The sequence below is a fragment of the Montipora foliosa genome, chromosome 11 (genome assembly GCF_036669935.1).
Source record: "Montipora foliosa isolate CH-2021 chromosome 11, ASM3666993v2, whole genome shotgun sequence".
Taxonomy (NCBI): domain Eukaryota; kingdom Metazoa; phylum Cnidaria; class Anthozoa; order Scleractinia; family Acroporidae; genus Montipora; species Montipora foliosa.
In genome coordinates, this window is record NC_090879.1 from 27,547,008 (window position 1) to 27,558,056 (window position 11,049).

At 37.5% G+C, this 11,049-nt stretch overlaps 1 protein-coding gene across 1 annotated transcript in view; it reads right to left on the reverse strand.

Annotated features, from left to right (window-relative positions):
* The window catches only part of LOC137974638 (uncharacterized), a 6,454-nt gene extending 5,827 nt beyond the window's left edge, over positions 1–627 (reverse strand). The window contains exon 1 of the mRNA XM_068821556.1: positions 431–627. Coding sequence (XP_068677657.1) covers positions 431–599 — 169 coding nt within the window. The 5' untranslated portion in view covers positions 600–627. The remainder of the gene's footprint in view (positions 1–430) is intronic.
* Positions 628–11,049: the final 10,422 nt, after the last annotated feature.

Sequence of the window (11,049 nt, forward strand, 5' to 3'; positions counted from 1 at the left end):
AATTTTCGCTAAAAACAGGCAGCCAAATCTCGTACTCGTTCTCGTCCTCGTACTGCAATCTAAAGGTACCTAATGTTTTTTTTTTTTTAACCAACAAGCAGTTGCCCGAAAAATTCCCATACAAAATTGAATTGAGGGGAGGGGGAAGGAAAACGGGATAAGCTGCAATCTCTGATTCTAGACCATTTATTAAGTGTTTCAACTAAATGTGCTCGGTATTGAAGCTTTTAGGCGGACATACAACAAATTGCAAACTGATAGGGCTAAAATGTCGAAGGGTGGCCATCTACCAATGATAGAGATTTTGAATCATCGAGACCGGTAAATGAATTAAAGAAATGTTATTAATCGATGATGGTTGTGGCATACTTTAGAATTGAACGCGTAGTTCGTCAAAAAGACGACAGTCGATCGGCATAAATACACTAACCGTTTTCGTCATCTACTGGACCATCGTGATAAAGTTCCTTCTCCTCCTGAAGAAGCTCGTCACTTCTCATGGAATCCCTCCACAAGTCACCCGTTTCTGTCTTCTCTTCAGCCTTCAATTCCGCTAAGGCGGAACCTATGAGGAAGAAAACCAACGCGTACAGTTGCATTGCAATGTCTTCGTCGGAATTTGACTAAATTTCCAAATATTCCCTTCTTTTATACACGTTTTAAAAGCTCGCAAATTTCTAAATATGACGTCACGGAAAAATTAAAATAGAATCAAGAGGCAAGATTAGCCGGGATAAATGTGTAATTCCCCGAGATTATTTATAACCCCTTGTATCGGACAGCAAACCACCTGTTTTTGCGAAATATTGCGTCATTACGTTCTCGACGTATTACATTATATCAGAAGCTCATGATCTGGTTCAGACCTGGAAATTTGTCATTTAGATTTAACGTAGCTCGTACATTTTCCCGCGCATGCAGCTTCGATCTTATTTCTGTACGTATTTGGGCATTAAATTGGTGTCCTAAAAGGCCCCAGCTTTCTTCCAAGGAAAAGAGTTTCAAATTACACGCTTCAAGGTCACGTGCCTCTGATTATATAATATCACTATATAATCACAAACCACGGAAGTCATCTAATTTGTACAACCAGTGACGTTATTGATAGCACTTTACAGACATCTAACATAGCTACGGAAATTGCCGTGTCTGATTCGATAGCACGAGCAACCAACATGTCTGTGATATCTAAAGACGCACGTCGGATAAGCGAATATTAGATGACGGCCTGTGCAGATGATTATTTTAAAGTGTGAATTGAGCCTGCGCAATGAACGAGTTATCGTGATTGAAGGAAAACCCGGATGGGGGCGTTCGATCGATCGATCGCTCGTTTTACTTTCTCGTTATTTTGGTATTTTGTTGGCCTCGAAAACTGTGAGTCCTTCTTTACCGACTGGTAAGAGTTCACCAAAGAAAAAAATTAGGGGCAAACTAGCTTAGTATTGCACGGCCAACATTCGATCGTCCACCGCAGTTACTGCATAAAACTCGGCTGCCAGCCGCGTAATTGCAACAGCCCACCTAAACAATATTTCCCTTTTTTATTGTTACGCGGACGACTCTCATAATATTTTTTAGGGAGAGTTTTTGCGAAGATAAAGAGGTTACTAAGATGAAGTTTATTTAAAGTGTCACTCGGTTTAGCTAAGCAGGTGATTTCTAGGAAGCCTACAACAAAAAAACCTTGATGCACAACAGCTTGCCTTAGAAGCACTCTAGACGAATTAAAATAACATTTACATTATTTTGTTTTCAACTGACTACAACTAAAAATGGAGGTCGACTCGTTGATATCGGGTATAACAAGGTATAACACTAACTTTGCGGCTAACTTTAGACACGAACTGTTTTAATTTTCGTTTAGTTCCTGTGATGTAGATTCCATATCAATGGCCAAAATCCCATTAATTACAATTTCACAATACAGATTATATCAGTCACAAGATAGCTTAAACTCTTTTTGATTTATACGGGATCTTAATAAGTAGCATATTTTATGTCGAGTGAAATGAAAATCAACGCTAAAAAAATTACTAGGTCATAGCATGAGTAAGTGGATGGAAAGGTTGCAACAAAAACACAATACAAAAGGTAAGTTAAACTAAAAAAAGGCGACTGAACCAAAAAAGCCAATATTCTTCTCTTCTTAAAATGATATCAGGAGGAATAATTAAATTAGATGCAAACGCTTTAATTAAAAACATTTCTTGTTGCGGCTCGACTCTTCCATGAATTCCAGTGCATGATATGGCACATGTTTAGTACATTTCACAACATGTTTAATAAAGTCAACTTTAACTAGTGCACTGCTCATCTTTAATACGCATATCAGTCCTTTCTTTCATCCTCAGCCCAGCGGAGATATTTAATTTGATTGTATGTTCATTGACCCTCAACAAACAGAGTGGTTACTTTCTAAAAGACGAAGATCTTTATTCCGGCTTTATTCTCTTTGTGCTTCAGTACAATTTCCGCTTAAAATAGATCTCAGAATAAACGTTGAAGGGAAAAAACATTCAGTCCTTGCCAATACTGGAGGACTCTTGGTTGTCTCAGTAGATTATGTCCTTGCGATCAAACACCAGAAGAATCTTTTGTGGTCACCATGCATAAAAGAAACACCCTTTTCTCCTTTCAGTAAATATATGTTATTCACCAGCCGGAAGGTCCGTATAGGCCCGTACTCGAGACTTCGGGCACAGTTTTTCCATTTGCGGACCGACCACGGCCGGTGAATAACCTGTTTAACTTTAGTTTTTTTTTGTCTAAAAAGGTGTGCTCTTTTAATACTGGGGACCATTGCTAAAGGCTGGCCTGCGATGCTTATTATCAAAAGCGAAATATCAGGCAATCGCAATGATCGGTTGATTCTGTTCACAATATTTATTAATTCGTTAAGCAACACTGTTTACTTTTAAAAGCATTTATAAAAGGCTTCAAAAAATCTATTTTTGATCCAAAACATTTCAATATAGCCATGTTAAGTCACCTGGCGCCGGCTCATCACACAAGCTCACGCAACTGCCCGCTGCCAGAGCCAATCGGATTGCAGGATTTGCAGAATCCAGCCGGCTCGCGCATTCAGAACAAACATAAAAACCCATATTAGGGTCGTTTATACGAGAGAAAATAAGCCGGGGCTAACTCTGGCCGCGGCTTACGTAAGCCGCGAACACCCCGTATAAATGGTACAAAATCTACGTTCACGGCTTTCTCAAGCCGCGGCTTATCCTGGCCGGGGAGTTTATACTCCTCGTATAAATAGTTCCTTTCTCAGCTTACGTAAGCCGCGGCCAGAGTTAGCCGCAGCTTATTTTCTCTCGTATAAACGGCCCTATTGTTATCAATTTAAGCATCTTGTAAAACGATTGTGTTCTATGGTGGTTACTAGGTTTCACCTTTGACTTGCTAAATTATGTGTTTGTTGCGCTAATCAGAGGCCCGTTTTAGATCAATTTTAAGGTAAGAATCGGTGTTATTTCTAAACAACGAAACTGATTTGGTTTAGACAATTCAACAATTCGGTTTGTTTATGGCCTGAATTAGACTCAAAATTCCATTTTGCATCGCCTTAGAGGGGCATGAAGTGTTTGTTCCAAAAATTCAATAAATCATAATAAGCCAAATTTTTCTCAACTGATTTTGATAACTGGGTGACCAAAGTAAAGAGTGGTATAGGTTTGGAAGTTATGCAAGAAGGCAGGTGAATAAAGTGAAATTTTGAAAAATGGCTATTTTGGGTTATAATTTTAACATCAATTTTGGCCAAATTCTAGCCCCAGGCTCCTCTCTGTGAAAAACCTTGAGGACAAAGTTACATGCATAAACTGAAAGCTCTATTATAGTAGGGTTCATGGTAAAACTCATTGGGCAGCACAATTTACCAGTGGGGTCTTATCACACTTTCAAAATGCCCCCTGGAAGGCTGGATTTTTGGTGCTCAAAGGGCAAAAAATGAGACCCCCCCTGTAACCCCAAAACTAAAACTCAGAGAAGTGAGCCAAAGTGGCTTTTGAAATATCTCGTTATACCCAACTTCTGTGCCAAGTTTCAGTCAAATCGGTTTACCACAACTTTTGGCCCCTGGAACACTTTCTCAGACAATGACACTTAATTTCTGCTTCTAGTTCCTGCAAAACGTAGAGTATAGTAAACGAATGGACAAAAACACCCTTGATAGCAGCAATTTTGCAAACTTAACTCAATTTCATCTAGAAAATGAGTAAGATGACGTCGTACTTCATATACTGTCTGCACACTATAATAAAGGGGAAAATTAGAGAAAGCTGAAAGAAATTCAGAAATATCAACTTCTGATTACCAGAAAACACTTGGATATTTGTAAAGGAAAATAAATTACCCATCTTTTAGCTTTTGCAAGGGCACGCTTAGTGATCGGCTTTTCGCGTCATGCTTGTGGCAAATTCGCACGAATTTTCCCGCTCTTGATGACAGCACCGGTTGCTTCTATTTGCCTTGGGTTGTGATTGGTTCGTTTGATTGTGTCTGCCTGTTGTGATTGGCTAACGCTTATATGTACATGACGTCATGACGGCCATGTTGGTGTCGCAAAAACAGAGAAACAGTGGTTTCTCTGTATGCAGATATTTTCCACAAGTATCAGTTGAAATACAAACCTGCTGATCGAGTGAATGAAAAGGCTCTGTATATATAAATCGTGTTTTGCTTAAAAGCCCTACAACGTCACCAACAAAACAAATTGTTCGTATTAAGAGGTGTCTGGGACTGTAAACACTCAAATGTCTGGTATTCAGGGAATATCTCAATCTCGTTTATCTAAATATTTACGTAACTGTGGAACAGATACCCCGTTATATTGGTAGTCTGATTAATTTTGATGAAAAAGACAAACGCAACTAGCTAGATTCATTTTGACAACGTTTCGACATCGTCCGATCATCGTCAGGCAATAAATTTTAATCGGATGAGGCATAACTTATAGTACAAGAACAATATATACAGTACGCTAACAATAAATGTGAAATCTAAGTAAATAGTTTTAAATGAATCTAGTTGCGTTTGTCTTTTTAATAAATTTTGTTACAAGATCTAGACTGATTAATTTTGAACCTTTTATTCGGGTTAGTAGATCCTGGCAAGTATAATCTACTGAAGCGTTTACTGTCGATATTATGTCATCCTTCCTATGTTAAAGTGCGGGGTTTTTATTTTCTGAAAACGAAAAAATACCGAATAATGAAAACTCCAAACATGGGTACGGTTTTGAGTTTCATCCAAGATTCTTCTTTCCCCCAGGGAACCGACTGGGTTTACTGTGTTAATTTTTGTTACACAAAAATCATATACATAGTTTATATGTAAAACTCATATTTAAATCACTTGATATATGGCATTACTTGCAAAGCTGGAGTCAAGAATTGGATCGAAAATACCGCCTGAGGTACAGAAACAAAGAAATAAATGATCAGTCTCCAGTAGTAAGACTTAGTGAGTCAGTCTCGAATTCCGTCCCGAACTTGAATATTTTCACCCTTGTATTATTCTCTAGAAGATCGTTTTGTAACCATTCTTAACCACTCACACAGCTCAACCCTGAAAGCGATTGCGCGGAGACTGGACTTGATTTCCAAAGGACGGCTCTCAGGAAACGAAAGGAAGAGGCGCTTTTTTCACCGGATGGGAACCGTCATATCATAAACTGTAGCATGGAATTTCTGTTTGGACAGAAAACATGGAACTGGTATTTTGAAAAGTGTATCAAAGGAGGCCCTTATGACGTTGAAAAATATTTTTTTCTTTTAAAATCCATGCTACATATTTTGTGTTAGAATGTTCTCATAATGTTGCGTCAAAAATTTGTGAAAGCATAGTTAACTCGCTCAGTTTTTAGCCAGTTTCAAATTTGGTCACGTGATTTACCAAATATGGTTGTGAGTCGAACCAGACGAAGGAATAGACCTAATCGGCTAACTGAATGTTGTACCCAATTCAAACCCTTTGGGAATAGACGTTTTGTTCCAGGTATTTCCATATCATTTAAATATGAATGCTACATTTTCATGTAAATACAATACACAAAGAATCTTAGTCCCGGGAGATTTGAATTGGGTACAACATTGAGTTAGCCGCTAAGGTCTATGTTAAATAGAACACACTTGGCAAAAAAACAAAACGGGATAAATGTAGAGTTAAAGAAATTGGAGAAATGACCAATTGAAGGGGTCCGTAGCAACAGTTTGGTAGTTAAGGGCTACCCCTTAAAACAACAACAACAACAAAAGAGAACATGGCAAGGCCACTTTAAGTAGCCATTTTCGCCGAATCTGTCAGGATTTGCCTTACAGGGGTTAAAGATCGAAGTGGAGAAGAAAAACGGAAGACTTGTGGACAGATGAATTACGGCGCTAATTACGGCGCCTGCTCACTCCTCGTGAAAACATGAATGCACCAATCAGAAAAGCTTTTTTATTGACAAAAACCAATGAGAAGACAGTTTCTTTCACAGGGTTCCCCAGAGCTCTTCAATAACCGTCACCAAGTGTCCCCTTGCTCTTTTCCTCAACTTCCAGCTGAACTTCAATATCTTTCGTAAGAAGCACTTTAGACGAACTTGTAAAATGATATCTCCGTGGGATGCCTGTGGCACCTACGGTAAAAATTCGGTTGAGTTTCTTTTTCTTCGTATCCGCAAATTGCAATGTTTTTTTTTTAAGTTTCCCGCAACCGTTTCCCGCGGGAAGTGATGTCACAATACAGACATGTCCCTTTTTCAACCACCGCGTTCCTGGGTTTGAACCCGAAACCTTCAAGTCGAAGCGCGGGCGTGCTGCCTTTGCATCACCAAGACATTTGGCTTTACCGGGCCGAATTTGCGTTTTTTATCCCTCGGGCGATTTCCAGGCAACCTCGTCCCCAGGCTCTTCTCGCTTTCCAATATGGCCACTTACTATTTGTTGTCTTGTGAGACGTTCCATAATTATATAGTTCTCTTCCGTGTTTAACTGTAATGAACAGTTACGTAGGTAGGTGAAGCGGATGTAATTGGGGGCGAGACGGAAGTGGTATTGGGCGAAACGAATATGTTAATGAGCAGAGCGGATGATGAATTGAGCGAAATGGATGTGGAAGCGGGCGAAGAGGGATGTCGAAGAGGGTGAAGAAGTCCTCCTTTTTATTGAAAGAACTGTTTATTGACACATTCCATATTATCTGCAATTGTACAGTTACAGATGCCGTTAATCATGCTCGGTGAATTACAGCCACTAAAGAGTTTTTTTTTTTTTTTTATAATTTAAAACTTTTTATTATTTTGTTACGCCTAAACACATACAACGATTATGAATTACTAAAATACAAATCACACTATTAATTACAATATCAAAACAAAATAGACTACTAATTACAACTCAGTAAATAACAATTACAAGATAACACTACTACACCTACACTCTGACAATAATTTAAACAACGATAGTAAAAATAAATAAATAAATAATAATAATATAACACTTATCATCATCATCATCATTATTATCAAAGACTAATAATAATAATAATGAAAAGTCATAAGAGGGACACATGGAGAACACCCACACTACAAGCTTACATATGCATATGCCAAAAGCTTTTCCCATTTCTTGGTATGTTTAGATAGTTTGTTCCGCCTACTTGCTATCTTTTTCTCTACTTGGTACACAGCTTTAATCCTGGCCTTAGAAACTCGTAAAATCGGATATACACTATTTAACTTACATCTATAAATATACAATTTAGCTGTCAATATCAGATGGTTTAATATAATAAAGTCGTCTCCTATATTGAATATTCCAAACGAAATTTCTATTATTTTGAAGGATTGTATGTTAATGTTACAATTACTAAGCCAAGAACAAAAAGCTTCCCAAAAAGTCTTCGGTACATTGCAGAAAAAAATAGATGTTCAATGGATTCAATTTCTCGTTTGCAAAATGTACATAAAGGCGAATCAATCATTTTTAACCTAAACATCTTTTCATTTGTAAAGACTATATTATTCAATATCTTATATTGGAATTCACGAATTTTAGTTTCAATGGTAACTATAAACGGTAAGGAGTATATTTTGCTCCAATCAATTTGAAGCTGGGGAAACTTCTCCAGAAATTTCTTTTGAGCTGTGGGAGGAGCTTGTTTTCTGCTTTTAAAAGCAGTGTAAAGCAATTTGGATGAGACCTTTAACAAGGCTACCTGAGAGTTTTCCAACTTTAAATAAATTGTGTCACCGATGAGCAAGGGCGAGAGATGTTGTGCACTTTGTCTAATGATCTGCCTCTATTCACGAGGGATTGCATCGACAATACCCATTAATTTAAAACGCTCTAATGGAGAACGATTTGCATTTAACAAATTTGCACCCTTTAAAAAGACTCCCGCATCAGACGGGAGGTCACCGACCGTAATAATTCCTTTAGAATAGAAATTTTTTTCAAAGGTTGATAGCTTTTGAACAATTATGTACTTATTATTCCAAATAACTTGATGCACGACGTCTCTGTACGTATTTATAGGAGATTCATTAAGTGCTGACCAAGCATTAAGACATTCTTTATAAAAAACTGGAAGGTAGACAGGCAACTTTCTTGTATCAAAATTACACTTAAGAATGAATTTTCCACCTGTTGGAGAAAGAAAATAGTCTAGTATTATCTTCCAAAAACTCTGGTTTTCTTCATCTACAAATCTTTTTAATAACATCACCCTCTGAGCTTGAATCATCGATTGAATGTCTAGCATCCTAGTCCACCATCTTCGATATCGTTGATGAGAGCGGAACGCTTGATTTTATCATTGCCTTTCCAAATGAAACGGTAAATCAAACTGTTGACCTCTTTAATCAACTCTTCCGAAACTGCAATCAACGCCGCTTTACTCAAAAATTTTGGTAGAATAAAGGATTTAACAATCTGAATTCTTCCTAGTAGTGTAAGTCCTCTCCACTTCCACATGTTCAATATATCTTTGATAGACTTAAGAACTGAGTCAAAGTTGGCTCTCATCCTTGATGCTATATGGTAATCAGGATAATCAAATACAATTCCCAGGATTTTCGTAACTTAGTTGGATCCAAGTGATGTGTGCCAATGGCAAAGATCTCCGTTTTATCGTCATTAACTCGAAGGTTGGAGAACTTATAAAAAATTTGCAGAGTTGCCAATAAACGATAATATGATGCGATATCTCTGAGAAAACAAGTCATATGGTCAGCAAAAAGTGTTAGTTTGATTTCTTCCTCATTGATTAAAATACCTTAATTCCCTTATCCTCCCGAATTCTGCAAGCAAGCACTTCAATGGCCAAAATAAATAACAAAGGTGACAAGGGATCGCCCTGCCTAACGCCACAACGAATATCAAACAAATCAGTAATAAAACCATTATTTACGACACAACTAGATACGTTAGTGTAGAAGGTTTTGATCCACTTTATAAATTGCGTTCCAAAGTTAAATTTTTCCAAGATTTTAAAAAGGAAAGAATAATTCAAAGAGTCGAATGCTTTCTCAAAATCAACTGCTAAAAGAATACCTGAACCGCTATCCGTAAATTTAGCAAATTCAAGTACATCTTCAATTGTTCGAACTCTGTCAAGTAATGATCTGCCCTTGATAAAACCATTTTGATTTGAATGAATAAGCTCAGGTAAAAGCAATTCTAACTTTCTTGCAATCGCCTTTGATACGATTTTAACATCGACATTAATCAGTGAGATCGGTCTCCAATTTTTGATAAAACGTCTGTCTTCGTCTTTCTTCTCCAACAACGTAATCATAGCTTGTTTTTGTGAATTTGACAGTTGTCCGTGTTCGTGAGGGAAATTCAAGGAATTGACGAGACATTTCTCTATGAGATGCCAGAAGCCAAGATAAAACTCCACAGTTAATCCATCATTCCCTGGTGTTTTGTTTTTTCTCAAATGATTTCAACGCTTCTAAATATTCGTTTGCTGTAATTTTTTTCTCCAAATATTCCTGCTGCTCGTCTGTTAACATGTTAGTATTTACATTCTTAAGGAATTCATCAATCGACAAGCCACCCTTTTGACAAGTGTCTTTATCATAAAGATTGGCATAAAAGCTATGAATCACTGTCATTATTTGTTTCGGATCCATTATGCATTCATCATTAAACCCCACTAACTTCCTAATACAACTTTTTTTCAAAAAGTACTTATTACTTTTCTCTCCATATTCGTACCAATTTACTCTCGAGCGAATTATTGCTCCTTGCGCTATATAATCATATTGACTATCATATTCGGTTTTTAAAATTTCCAGATCACTTAAGTTTTCTTGACTCGGCTGTTCTTCGCATTTTGGTGTGCAATCTTTAATTTTTTGTCCCTTCTAATTCTAGCCTTCTGTTTGCTATAGGTAATAGTTTCATAACGGATTTTATACTTAATGAAGTCCCAAGGACCCTTGGATCCTGAATCTCTTTTCCATCTTCCAACCAATCACTGTAATTCTCAGTTATAAAAGAGATATATTCATCCAGGGGCACCCAACGACCAATTTGTTGTAAAATGTATTATTATACCCCAGTTAATGAAAATAAATGTTATTTTAAGGCATTTTCAGGTGTTTTTCAGTGTTGCTGGGAAAACATAATCTGTTCCTTTTTCCCAGCAAGACACACAAGAAATTTCCCAGCCAGCTAGATAAAATTGGTTGGTTTCCCAGCCAGCTGATCAAATTTATTTTCCAGCCAGGAATTCTGCGCGCTTTCAAATCCCTCGATCCGAAACGACCAAACAAAAGCGAAAGGGGTTTTTTTTTTTTTTTTTTTTTTTTAGTCGTCCTCAGTCTTCAGAGTTTCTACAGCCAGCTCGGGTTGAAATGCTAGAAAAAGTCAGTAATTCCCAGGCAAAACCTCTATCAATAACAAAATTTCCCAGCCAGCAAGATTCGTCTGGGGAACAGATAAAGTGAGGAACAGATTCGTTGGGTGCCCCTGTTCATCATCTTCTAAAAGACTAGAATTAAATTTCCAAAAGGAAGGTCCCCGTCCCGTTTCTTCAATTCCGTTT